This window comes from Malurus melanocephalus, unplaced genomic scaffold, assembly GCF_030028575.1.
Source record: "Malurus melanocephalus ecotype Western Australia unplaced genomic scaffold, MMel_1.1 scaffold_26, whole genome shotgun sequence".
Lineage (NCBI taxonomy): Eukaryota > Metazoa > Chordata > Aves > Passeriformes > Maluridae > Malurus > Malurus melanocephalus.
The window spans coordinates 341886-355462 of NW_026623258.1; the positions used below are offsets into that span (position 1 = coordinate 341886).

General features: G+C 38.6%; 1 protein-coding gene across 3 annotated transcripts in view; it reads left to right on the forward strand.

Annotated features, from left to right (window-relative positions):
• The window catches only part of ITSN2 (intersectin 2), a 79119-nt gene that overhangs the window by 35940 nt on the left and 29602 nt on the right, over positions 1-13577 (forward strand). For all 3 annotated transcript variants that reach the window (XM_057390410.1, XM_057390412.1, XM_057390411.1), the window contains exons 8-18: positions 1042-1166; positions 2083-2146; positions 4252-4389; positions 4484-4569; positions 5580-5842; positions 6508-6657; positions 6881-7021; positions 7815-7902; positions 8503-8642; positions 11366-11502; positions 12669-13114. In XM_057390410.1, coding sequence (XP_057246393.1) covers positions 1042-1166; positions 2083-2146; positions 4252-4389; positions 4484-4569; positions 5580-5842; positions 6508-6657; positions 6881-7021; positions 7815-7902; positions 8503-8642; positions 11366-11502; positions 12669-13114 — 1778 coding nt within the window. The remainder of the gene's footprint in view (positions 1-1041; positions 1167-2082; positions 2147-4251; positions 4390-4483; positions 4570-5579; positions 5843-6507; positions 6658-6880; positions 7022-7814; positions 7903-8502; positions 8643-11365; positions 11503-12668; positions 13115-13577) is intronic.

Consider the following 13577-nt stretch of genomic DNA (forward strand, 5'->3'; position numbering starts at 1 on the left):
CTTTGCTGCCTGTTCAGGGCATGTGGGGTGGATGATCTGGGCTCCTCACACACCTGATGTCAGTACATGTCTTATAAAATGATGTAGGTATAGCATGTGCCCGGAATAATATTTTTTTGGTTGGTAGTTTGTTTTTTTTTAAATTGTAAAGCTTTTTTCTGTTGGTGCTGTAGCTTTACGAAGGAGCCCTTCTCCAGTGTCATCCTTGGCAGCATTTTCACCACCATGTTGTCTCATTCCATGCAGGGGATGTCAATCCAGCATTGTGCTGGAGAGGCTTTGTTCTTGTCAGCATTCTGTATTGCTTTGGATAACAGTTCAAATAGGGTTTTTGACTTGGCAGAGCAAGGGATTACCTTAAAAAAGGAAGGCTGGATTCACAAATCAGTTTGTCTGATTTTCAAAGATGGGACACTGAATATGCTYGGAGTTGTAGGTGGAAGTTTCATGGGTATATCTAAACCCTCCATCAGCACTATCCTGCAGAAATTGACTGAGCTGGAAAGCTCCACTTAGAGTGTCATTGTCACTAACAGAAAGAAGAGGTAAAGTGGAATATGCTGGCTAAAACAGCTTTGGGAGATGCTTTTGGTTAGAGTTCATCATATACATTTTTATTCTCATTTACATGCCTCTTAAAGTTACCTTAACAGTGACCCAACACTCTTAGGAAAATTGAGGTGTTTTCCTGTGGTTTCCTATACTATTATTTTGCAGTGAAGAACGGGATTTTCAATTCAACATATTGTTTCCATATAGATAGGTCCCTACTGTAAAATTCCATATTTGTGATGAAATTATTTTTAGCAAGTTAGCAGAGGTAAAAGTTTGTGGAAATTGTTTCATATTACTAGAAGATGCTATATATATCCTGTTCCAATTCCTCTTTATTAAGCCAAGTGATTTAGAGTTATTTCTTTATCTCTTTTTCTCTTTTGGTTTTCTTTTAATGTTTGGTTGGTTGGTTTGGTTTGGTTTTTTTGCTTTGTTTTTGTTCTCTTTTGTTTTGAAATTATATTGCAGTTCAAATTCTTCCTCTAGTGCATCACTAGCTGGGAATTCACCAAAGATAACGTCCTCAGACTGGGCAGTTCCTCAGGCCTCCAGATTAAAATACAGACAGAAATTTAACAGTCTTGATAAAAGTATGAGTGGATATTTATCAGGTGAGTATGATATTTGGTATGGACTAGGAAAACCAGAGTGTTTTCTGCCTTTGAACATCACAAGCTGAGGGGTGGAATCCAACTTGGGATTTGACTTGCATGTGAAATAAAAGCTGAAACGTTGGTGTTCAGACCTGTGCAGGAGAGAGTGGGTATCAGSCACCCAAGAAATGGAAATAACCATCAATTCATTGACTTGGGCTTTGTAYTAGACCTGAAGGAGCCAAATACACTGGGGAAGCTGCAGCAGCTGTTGCAGGGAAAGCAGCATGGCAGTGGTGGGATCTGACTAGAAAACTCTGAGAAGCAGAATGCTGTGGAATTCAGCTCTGTAAAGTCAGCAGGTGTTTTTCAAGCATCACTYGTTGGACTGAGACTCTTTTTTCGTGAAAATGGGGGACATTCATGATGATTTTTGTGCCATGTGCTCCTGTATATCTGTATCAGTCTTTGCTTAGATACTTGGACTTTATGTTTTGAAAGAAACCGCTTTAGGAAAGACACTGCAGAATTCCATTGTTCAGTCAATTTTGAGCTGAAGGTTTCATTGGCCTGCCTAGAAAAATTTGTGGTTCTCTGCTACCAAGGAAAGCTTTCCAGGTGCTAGCTCAAGGTTTAGCCAAAACAGCCAGCTGTGCTTTTGTGACAGCTGTGGGGATTACCATAAATACTCATTTTTTATGTCAGCTTTTCTGTTAGGTGCTCTGAGTGAAAAAAGTACACAAGAATATTTACATCTTCATTGTGTTCAGGTTGTAAGCCTGTTGTTAAGCTTGGAAGTAAAACCAACTGATGAAAATGGATTAGATTAATATTAAAAATAAACATGCCCCAGTTCGTGACCCATTTTTTTATCTCGTGTGAATCTTTGAACAAAGTGTTTATTTTTATTAAAACCTTTTACACTTTCACTAAGGATTTCAAGCAAGGAATGCCCTTCTGCAATCAAATCTTTCACAGACTCAGCTGGCTACTATTTGGTGAGTTCAGTTACTGATTCAATGTGATTATGGTGTTAAGAGAGGAAATATACTTTATTTAATAAGAAATTATAAAGAGACACCATAGATCTGAAATCCTAACAGAAACTAAGCTGCTTGTTAAACTTTCTTCACTAATCACATTTCTAAATACACCTTCAGATAATATAATTTTTCACTTTTTGTGTGTTTCTTAAACTCTTTTATGACAGAAGAGATGTTAACTTCATTTTCTGATTCAGGGATGCACTTCCTGAACTGAAATGAGGGCTTGTTCCTTTCAAAAGCAGGATTCTGAAATCTAGGTTGTTARTTTTAAAGTATGGAGGCAGATTAAAAATTAAGTAACCCTTCATCTTTTTTAAATTTTACTGCAGTTTCCATAAAGATACCTGCATATTACACCTGTGTTGCCTTTATTGTGCTGATGAAAGTGGTGAGAGTTGTCTGAAAGCTTGAATGATCTGCCTTGCTAGATASGGTGGTTTAGGCTACACCTTCAGGCATAATTCAGGTGTTACACATGAAATTTAGTGGCCCAGCAGAATTCACAACAACTTTACATCTCCTCTGCCCCAGGACAGTMATTTTTTTGTCTTTAGCAGCAGCAAAGCTCAGCTTGCTTGGTTGAGTGCTGTGAAGGGAAACACGGAGTGTGGGGTTGCATTGCTCCTCTCTGGAATCTGGGGGAATAAATCAGGTGTTTTCTTTCTGGGTGTGTATCCTGAAGGTATCAGGAGCCAGTACAAGGAACTCTGTGTGCCCCTGTAGAGAGAAATAACAGCCCAAATTTCAGTTTTGCCCTAAGAAATTACCAGTATTTCTACTGGGTGCATATTCATGGTAATTATTGTGATAATAGTGCTCTTACGTGTGAATAGTGCTGGTGTGTGAACATAACAAAAATCTAATTTCATCATCTCTTGCTTTTGTTTCTCACTGTGGCCTGTGTGTTTGTGATGGGTTTTTTTGTCATTTCATTTTTTGTAGGGTTTTTTTTTTTAACTGCTTTTTTAATGAGCTGTGGTTTTATTCAGCATTTTGCTTACGTGCAGTCTAAGCATTTCAGCAATTCTGTTTAGATGTTCTTTGAGAGAGGCTCCTGCTTTCTTGCATTTCGGTGGTTTCACACAAACACACACACACCCTACACACCCCCAGTTGTGTGGGAAGCATTTTGCAGGCTAATATGATCACCTTCTCCTTAGAAAGGGGCAGGTGATCCTTTTCCTGCCCCCTCCAAGGTACTGTGGGCCAGCTCATGTCTTCCCTGCACTGTCAAGGAGACACAAGGGGAAAAAATAATTCTGTCAGAGGTTCCTCTTGTAGAATTTTGTGTCATTTTATATAATGTTTTCTCTGGCTTAAAAAAAAAAAAATCAAAGAAGTGATTATTAGCGTTTTCAGCTGGTTAAGAGCAGTCCTGGATTCATTTTCCAGCTCTTCTGTTGATGATGCAATAAATCAAGAGATATCTCTTACCCTTTCCTGTCCGTTTTTCAGTATTTTGTGGAAATGTAAGAGAATTGGATTTTTCAGGCTGGCAAAGAGAGTTTCAGTGATGCTGAAAACAATGGTTCACCTGAAAGGACCCTACAAGAAAGATGGGGAGAGGCTATTAAAAGGGCCTGTAGAGACAGGACAAGAGGAAATGGCTTCAAACTGAAAGAGTAGTTTTAGATTGGATATTAGGAAGAAGTTCTTTCCTGTGAGRGTGGTGAGGCACTGGAACAGRTTGCCARGAGAAGTTATRGCTGCTCCATCCCTGGAGGTGCTCAAGGTCAGGATGGATGGGGCTTGGAGCAACCCTGGTCTAGTGGAAGRTGTCCCTGCCCATGGTAGGGAAKTTGGARCTGCGTGATCTTTAAGGTCCCTTCCAACCTAAACCATTCCRTGATTCTGTGATCTGAATRAGASTATGTRATTAAACAAAATAATATCTCCCTTCATCAATTATTTATGTTATTAACAAAGCATTTTTACCTAAACGTTTCACAGGAATTGTCAGTTTTATAACTCATTTTCCACAGTGCCTCGTTTCAGCTGTCACCTGTGAGTGATTGTGGTGTTTGGTTCTAATTGGTGCTGCTGTTGAACCCCTGCAGGTCCCTGGCTGATATCGATGGAGATGGGCAGCTGAAGGCTGATGAGTTTGTGTTGGCCATGCACCTCACAGACATGGCCAAAGCCGGGCAGCCACTGCCCCTGACTCTGCCCCTTGAGCTGGTGCCACCTTCTTTCAGGTAATCACTGAGGGCAATTAAATGTGATATATTTAACACAGCTGTGCTATTTCTCTAATAATGGGGAGGTGGGTTTTTTTTTTTTTTCATCCAGGAGTGGAAAATATACTGAAAACATAAATGGAACTCTGCCRTCTTACCAACCTGTGCAAGAAGAGGAGCCACAGAAAAAACAGCCAGGTAAAACAGGATTCATGTTCTTAATGTATGGGRTTGTTTTTGAAGGGCTCTGAAACCKTTAGAAAATGGAAGACATAATCAAATCCATGGAGAGCTTCATTGCAGGAGCTAGATGCCTTTTAAATTGCATGGTAGGGAGTTTGTGAAGTGGATGTAGTCAGCCTGTTACATCTAATAGAATTGAGAAGGCAAGGACAGGGGCTATTTTTAGCTGTAGGAAAGGAAAAGTGTGCTGATTAATAATGTATTCTGGAAAATAAACCCTTCATGGCCAGACACTGTCATGGTACTGCAATTTTTTCTTTCAGTTGAAAGTTCCTGGCATTAGTGGACGTTCAGAAAGCAGAGGGGGCAATGTAGTTTAATTATCTGAAAACTGGAAGCAATTGGAACATAACATAAATTCTGTTACTGACAATGTTACAGGCACACTGCAAGACAGGACTTGCCTCTCTTTTTGGAAGGGTGGTTGCTGGGGGCCCATACCATTCCTTTGTATCTCTTTTTATCCTTGTGTGCAGTAATTGAGCTTGCTTCTGTTTAGGTTTCTGATAGTTTTAACTCCAGGAGCTCTTACAGGGAACACCCYTAAAAACAAAGCTCTTTATCCATGTGTTAATGTTTCCTGCACATTAGAAAACCTTTTTAGCAGCAGACAGTCTTCTCCTAGCTTATAAAAGCTGTTCTTGCATGTTTTCCTCTTGCATTCTTTCCTCTTTTATTCTTTAGRGTTAGAGGCTTTCCTGTGACATTCAAATCATTTTTGTGGTCATTTTTAAACTGGAACTTTTTCTTCTTTCTTTCCCCCCCAGTTGGAGTAAACTTAGGAAAATTTAGAGGTATTTTTGAACAGAAAAATAATACTTAAACAAATGCAAGATGCTTACATCATCCATGACTGAACAACCTGARCTTGCCAAGAAGTATCTATCTTTAGTGGCATGACTGAGGTCCTTGTTTGAGAGCAGTGTTTTGCAAAGGGCAGAAATAACGACCTTTTCTTATTTTAGTGACATTTGAGGACAAAAGGAAAGCCAACTACGAGAGGGGAAATATGGAGCTGGAAAAACGCCGCCAGGTCCTGCTGGAGCAGCAGCAGAGAGAGGCTGAACGAAAAGCTCAGAAAGAACGGGAGGAACAGGAGCGAAGGGAGAGGGAGCGCCAGGAGCAGGAACGGAAGAGGCAACTGGAGATGGAAAGGCAGCTGGAGAGACAACGAGAGCTGGAGAGACAACGGGARGAAGAAAGGAGGAAAGAAATAGAGAGGCGGGAGGTTGTTTTCTTAACATTATTTTTTAATGCTCTAAGTAATGTGTGTGTGCATACAGCATCTGGGATTTGAGTGCTGGCTTTGGTTCCATCTCCTGGCCTGGCTGATGCCAGCTTGTCTTGGAGAGAGGACATCATTTCTGTCTGTTGGAAATGCTGGTATAGGTTAAACATTTTCAGATACTTCATAGGACAGACAAGATTTTCTTGGGCATATTTCTTGCATTTTTGCAAGAATTTGTATTCCAAGCAAGACTGTACTGAATTCATAATTGATAACATTTTGACAGGCGAACTCAAGACAAATTTGCTTCTACTTGGTGTCTCAGTGCATACATCACACTTCCATGTTTTATGTAGTTCTGTGAAATACTCAAAGGATGTTACGAGCAGTATCTGTCAATGTGCTGTTTTATAGGCAGTGTTCCAAGCTCCAGAGGCTTTCTGAATTATGAAGCTTTTTTTCATCCAGAGTCATGAGCGTGGCATGAAGAATCTTGTAGGATCACTTCCTCYATTCTTTGATGCTGACGTGTATAAGAGCACTTTAGGGAAGACATGATGTTCTGTTGCTGTTGTGCTGTTTAGAAGTAGAGCACATTATATTAAATCGTGGTCTCTGAATTCTGCATCTCCACTGTAATTTAAGGTAATGCAATTTTTCCTCAGGCAGCAAAGCAGGAACTCGAGCGCCAGCGACGACTGGAATGGGAGAGAATCCGTCGCCAAGAACTTCTAAATCAGCGTAACAGGGAACAAGAAGAAATTGTCAAGTTGACCTCTAAAAAGAAGAGCCTTAATCTTGAATTAGAAGCCTTGGTAAGAAAGGAATTTCACTACACATTCTGAAATACAGTATTTTAAATTGTACAAATATCAATATCTGCACTAATAGCCCACTAGGAGTTCCACTCTGGGATGATGGATCTAAATCAGGTGCTTTGGGTTTGTTTAGAGAACTGATTTTGAACTAACCTGCCCACAGATTTAGCARAGGGATTTTTGCCATATGTGGTGTGATCTGTCTCTGCTTTCTTTCCAGACTGACAAACATCAGCAGATCTCAGGCAGGTTGCAGGATATTCGTAGCAAAAAGCAAATGCGAAAAAATGAGCTGGAGGCTTTGGATAGGAAATATGACCAAGGAATCATGGAAGTCAAGCAACTACAGCAACAGCTCGAGGTGTGTAGTTTTCTGTTAGCTTGTGGTTTTCCTTTATGGTATTCTGTGTTTCCATTATGCTTGATAATGCACCCCCATAGGAAAGGATATGGAGTCAGTTGGATTGCAGTGGAGAGARGAAATAGGCAAGACTGTCAGCATTGCAGAGGCTTTTAGTCTTGTGTGTGGTGTTAAAGAAATARTTACATGTACTGGAAAGAGCTGATAGTCACATGAGAAGAGCTGTGAAAACCTCGGCTATCCTTTTATGAACCRATAATGGTGACTTTTCTTTAATCATGAATTCTTTTATGGCTCCAGACTCATTTTTTATGAGGAATGTTGTCCTGTGTTCTGAGAAATTTAGTGTTTAGGTTGAATTACCTTGCTGCTCTTTTCTCTTTTTTTCTTTATTTGAGTAACAAGACCTGAATTATATCAAATCAGTTGACTAACATAAATTATCCTCTGCTGTGTTTTTATGTAATGCTTCTGCTCATCATGTTTTCATGTTGTTACTGTTTTATGTTAAACTTCAGGCAGTCACCTTAAATGGTTTTGTRATAATATTTACACTTTTAGCATGTTTGTTAAATATTTTTTCATCTGAGTTAATGGTTTGGAGTCAAAAACTTTCCATTTTAATATTGTTTCTATTAAGATTATAGAAGTATTTTTTCTTTATCCAGTAATGATAACTTGCATCCATATTTCATTAACGTGATTTGAATTTATGTTTGAAAATTCACTCAGTTTTATTTACTGATTCATAAACAATATTAAAAATTCGTTATGTTCTCTTTGACATCTACAGGATTATCAGAATAAACTAATCTATTTGGTTCCTGAAAAGCAATTGTTAAGTGAAAGGATAAAAAATGCTCAACTTGAAAACACTCAGAGTAAGTGCCTGCAAATGAGTTCTGTTCTTGATTGCATTGCATTGTTGTAATCAAGGCTGAAGGGTACAGTGGTATTAATAACACCTTCACTTTTGCATCTTTCCAATTAGTGCCATTGTCTCATCTGCATTCCATTATCTCCATCATGTTCCAGATAGGGGACAAACAAACATTTTTTTTTTTTTTAAAAGCACAGATTTTGCTTGAAACTTTATTTATACAGACTGTTTAGTTCACAGATATTATTACAACTTGTCCTTTCTTTGCTAGTGTAAACTCAAGGGAGTTCTTTTATGTAAAGTTTATATTGGTCTTTACTTCAAATTACTCTGGAAGTCTGTGTCTAGAGGAGTTTGGTATAAATTGGTCTGAGATTTAAAAGAAAAACAAACTTGCAAATTATTCTCTGTATATTACATGGAATGCCTCTTTGCCTCAGTTCAGTGCTCRAGACATTTTTTCCTCATGCTATTGTATTTTTGTGAGGAAGGAAGTTTGGGTTGTATATATAATAGGAAAATAATAAATAATTATTAAGAACTGGGAAAAAAATTAAAACCCCAGAAACCCTCGTAAAATTGCTTGTCTTTCCTTATGCAGGTACAGGAGTCAATTCAGTGCAYAGGAAGTCCCAAGAAAAGGAAGAATTATGCCAAAGACTTAAGGAGCAACTAGATGCTCTTGAGAAGGAAACTGCTTCTAAACTTGCTGAAATGGATGAATTTAACARTCAGCTTAAGGTASTTRCATTATCTAAATATGCTACACCTGWAAGCRCTGTGTTTTTTTTCTTCATCCAGTCATAAAGATTGGTGCCACTTTCACCAAGCTTCCACAAAGTTTTTCCCAACTTCCAGTGTCAAATAAGAATTATTGAAAGTCTTGGAGTAAATAACACAATAAAAATGCACTTAAACTTATTGCTAATGTAYTAAAATATGAGTCTCTTGCTAACTGTTGCTTTGCATGACTCAACTATTGCTCMCTCTCACCTTTTGCTTTATAGAGCACATTTTGATTTAGAATTAAAGTTTTTCAGGCCCTTGCACATTCTGTTCTTACAGTATGAGGTCATATTGGCTGCTATTTTTGAACTGTGTACTGAACACTTSACTTTTATTGATAGACCTGCATAGTTTCATAGTACACTGTGCAAGGTCTGGTAGCAGATTTGGGTATGATCCTAAAAGTAAATAGCCACATGTTTGTTAATATTTGGTAATTTGTTGTGAGTCAAGAGCTGTTGACCACTGGCCCTGAATTTTTGTTTCTGMGGCAACTCTTGACTTGCTTAAAATCTCAGGCAGCCCTCACAGGGTAGCTCCATTTAACTTTATTTGCCAGCTTACTSCAAGTGGCACTGATGGGAACTTTTTCCTTAAGTCATGGATTGATGCTGGGCCAGCACAAGGGCTTTGCAGTCTCCAATTTAAAAAAGCCACAAAAATCTGTAAACATGTAAGGAATTTATTTTCTTTTTAAAAATGGCTTCATGCAACAGGCACTTTTAGTTACTTGTTTATTGCATGGCTTGCTGTGTTCAGTGGCTGCATCCACAGTTCAGTCCTCCCTAAAATATGTTTTTCAAAATACAGTGCAAAGATTAATTGGCTTTTTATCTACCTTATCTTACAGTGTGGGAATATGGATGATTCTGTTCTTCAGTGCCTTTTGTCTCTGCTAAGCTGTCTCAACAACCTCTTCCTCTTACTTAAGGTTATTTTCTAATCTTTGGCTTTTTTTGGTTTTTAATTATTTCGCAATTTTTCTCTGCTTACCCTTTCTGTTTGGATGTACAACTTCTATTTAAATACATTTTCCTAARAGAAAACCAATAGGCTGTTTTTCTTTCTGCTAGCTTTTACATCCTTTTAAAGACTTAACATTTTCTTAGCTGRTTAGAAATCCAAACTGCAGAATATTAAGAGCAAAATACTGACTTACTGTTTCTTAACAAACTATTCACTAAGTTGTGTCACCCAAATAGTTAAGGCAACATCAACCAAAGCAGTAGTCTCAGATGGAAACAGTGTCTTCTRTTTTCCATCTGTTGCTCTCTGTGTCCACACATCCTAAGCTTTGAGCCAGCTGTATGAATTCTTGTCCAAGTTTAAAAGTTTAGAAGTAGCATCAGTGTGCAGAACATAATGTAGCAAACACAGTGCTGTTAAACCTCCCAATTAACCCAGTACTAAAACCTCCTTGCTGTCTTTCCTCAACACTGCTTTTGTCTGCTGAGGTCAGAAATGCTTTTAGAAAAAATTATGAGGGGAAAAAAAATCAGAATTACTTAACTGAGCATTTCATTTTGCTTTGCATAATGGTTTTCTGTCCTTAAAGATACAATAATTTTCCTAATACAAGTTTTCTTCCATAGTGCTCCTGAAATTCTGTGCAGAATAAAGAAAGATATTCCCAGCTGAATATATTTGAGGAAAAATTGTAGTCAATTGCTTGATTTACTTTGTTGCTACAGRGACTTTCAGTGACACAGCAATTTTGTTATCTTGCCTTTGTCATATAAATTGCACCATATCTCTTAGGCAACATGATTATTGGTAGAGGTCTGTATTCTAGTGGGAATGATTCATTCTTAATTGCTTTATTTGTATTTATGAGATCAGATACAGTCAGGGTTTACCTGTTGCATTGTTCAATGTATATTAGTAGGTGTATTATTTCTTTTTCCTAAGAAAAAAAAAGACTCCATATCTTAGAGGTGTTTTGCCACATGGAGAAGTACAATCTGAAGTAATTCTGTCATTGTTGATTTTTTCATTCTGCAAATTTAATTGTCGCAAAAATTCATGCTGATGTTTTGCTGTAACAAAGAGTTTGTTATCAGGGAGAAATGGAATAGGAGTTGAAGGATGTGTTCAAAAGAAAAAAGACTAAAATTGTAAAGTTTACAAGAAAACTCCAGTGAGAGTCAGTGTCTTTAAGCTGTGGCTTCCCACTGTGGTAAGCCTGCTGGGTATTTTTSTGAAGTTTTTCTGATTTMAACATGAGAGTGATCACTCAAGAARCATCAAGGGTGAGCACCCCACTGCAGGATGCACTCTCAGGTTATGGTACTGTGTTGGCTTTCAGCTGAAATCTGCCTCCTTGGAGGTACATAAAATACAATTCGCTGCCTTTGGTGCCCTCAGTAATGCTGTGTTTGAACTGTGCTCAGTTTTGTATCTTCCCCTCTCCTCTGTTGCATTTGGCATTTCCAGCAGCTGTAGGACTGGAAGGGCTYTTTGAAAGYCTGAGTTATGTCACTGACTTTGCAAACCTGCCTTCTTGTTTTGTACTTCTGTTGATTTGACTTTCTTTGCAGTGACCTCCAAGGACTATTAATAACTTAATACTACTTTGGCCATTTGTATTAAAACTTGGTTCAAAAAACATTAAATGCCTGGATGCTTTTCTCAAAGATTGGCTTTGTTCCCTTTGATGTATTCCATTGTTCTCTCCCTAGGACCTGAGGGAAAGTTACAGCACACAGCAATTAGCCTTGGAGCARCTCCACAGGATCAAACAGGACAAAATACGAGAGGTACAAAAAAGAAGAGCTGAACTTGCTCAGAAGAAGCGACTGGAAGATGAGGCTGCAAGGTAACYGTGGCTGAGTTTATCAGCATTGCAGTTCTTAAAGAAAAATAATGCTGTGGTGACTTTTAAGATAAGATCTATTTTTTTAATGGAAAAGTATGTCCTATTGGCTGCCTCAGAAGAAGCATTTTATGTGGAGTACCACTGATATAAGAGGGTTTGAATTTGAGATTTTCAATGATTTATTTTTAATTTGACTAAAGAAACAGAGCCAGTGACCTGGTAGTGTGGGTGATTTGTGGTCTTTGCCTATGACAGCATTTTTCTGCATTTTCAAACTTCTGTGGTGAAGTTTTAAAGCATTTGTGACATCCTCTTTAAGACAACCATGTGCCATCTGTGTAGTGATGGCCTTTGGTTGCACAGTTAATTTTTTGGTTGGACGCAGTTGTGTGATGGAGTAACAGCACAGCTCCTACTGGATCTTGTCCTGTGCTTGGAAGCAGTAAAACACCCATCAGAGGAGTGGATGTTCTGCAGGGAATGAATGAAAAGGTCTCATCTGAATGGATAAAAATGGTCTCTCTGAGAAGATGGCCCCAAGGATTAGGTCCTCGCTGTTCAGAAAGAAGATCTTGACAGCTAAAATATGAAGTGTTTTCACTGTAGACAGCTGAGGTATAGGATAACATCCAAATAATTTCAGGGCATACAGTTGGGTTTCCAGCTCCTGACTGCTGCAGTGTGGTCCTGGCAGGGATAATCATGTTGGATAGATTACAACTGCTGAAGGCAAAAGTACCAAGCTGCCGAGATCAGTATGCAGAGGCTATTTTTATCTATGTACCTGAATAAAATTAATGTGTTTGGAAGTCATTGTTTCCAGTTAGGAGATTGGGATACTGTCTTGCTGGAGAGCTTAAATCCAGCTTAGTTTAATTATCAGATCAGTTCTTGTTCATCAGGATGCAGGTGGGCAGAAGTGCTCGTGAGGGCACTGCACAGGTGAGCCTGTGGGAGAGTTTCTGTGCCAAGAATTTTAATCCATTTGTTATTTCTCTGTGGAATACACTGGCACCAAGACCTGGTCTGTGGAAGAGCTGATCACCCTGAGAGCAGAGTGATCAATGTCATAAACTCAGTTTTGCTGRCAAGTGTCATCAATTACTGTACGAACACAGTCTCGTTCATTTTTATATCAGCGTTCCCCTCTCATTCCTTTCTTCCAGGAAAGCAAAACGGGAGAAGGAGAACCGATGGCAGGAAAACATCCGAAGGGAAGAGGAAGAGAAAAAGAAGCGATTGGAGGAAGAACGAATGCAGGAAAAAGTCCAAGAAAAGCAGAAAGCTGAAGAAGCAGCTGCCATGATGAGAGAAAGGGAAAACAAACAACAGCTTCTTGCAGAGGAGGAGAAAAATAGACAAGCCACAATCTTGAGGGAGGTGGAACAACAAAGGCAGAGGCAACTGGAAGAAGATAAAAGAAAGCAAGAACAAATAGCAAAAGAAGCTGAGGAGAGGCGTAAGCAGAACGAGGAGATAAAAAAGATCAAAGAAGCAACCAGCTCTCAAGAGGTGGAGAAACACACTTCTAAAATAAACATAAATGAAAAGTTTGCAGATYTGTTGAAACCAACAGAGGGGAAAAGTCTTAAGCCAACTTGGAAAAATGAAGGTAGTTTCAATCTGTTAGATTTTGGGACTTTTATTTTCCTGAGTGTTATTTCACTCTTCGTGTATATTATTATTAATGTGGYACAAAGGCAGACTTATTGCCTAAGGTATCATTTTAAAAAACCCAAATTAGCAATGTTTCGTGTTTCTTGCTAGTTACAAATGATCCTGTTAAGTTACTTCTGTCAGTTTTCAGCAACTATCACTTTGGTGACAAATCTTCCACTGATCAKGGTCAACAAATAACAGTTGCTGGAAACAGTAATATTTCAGGTTTTTCCTGAGGCTTGCACTTTCTTGCATTAAAATCAAATGCTGACATGGAGAGGGGTTGTTCACTGATGAGAGATGGGCCGGTAACACTCAGCAAAATCATTTATTAACAGTGAAATGTAGTTTATTTCTGCAATGCTTAATGCCTCAGATGAAAAAAACGAAGAATTGAATAACCAGACCTAATTTAG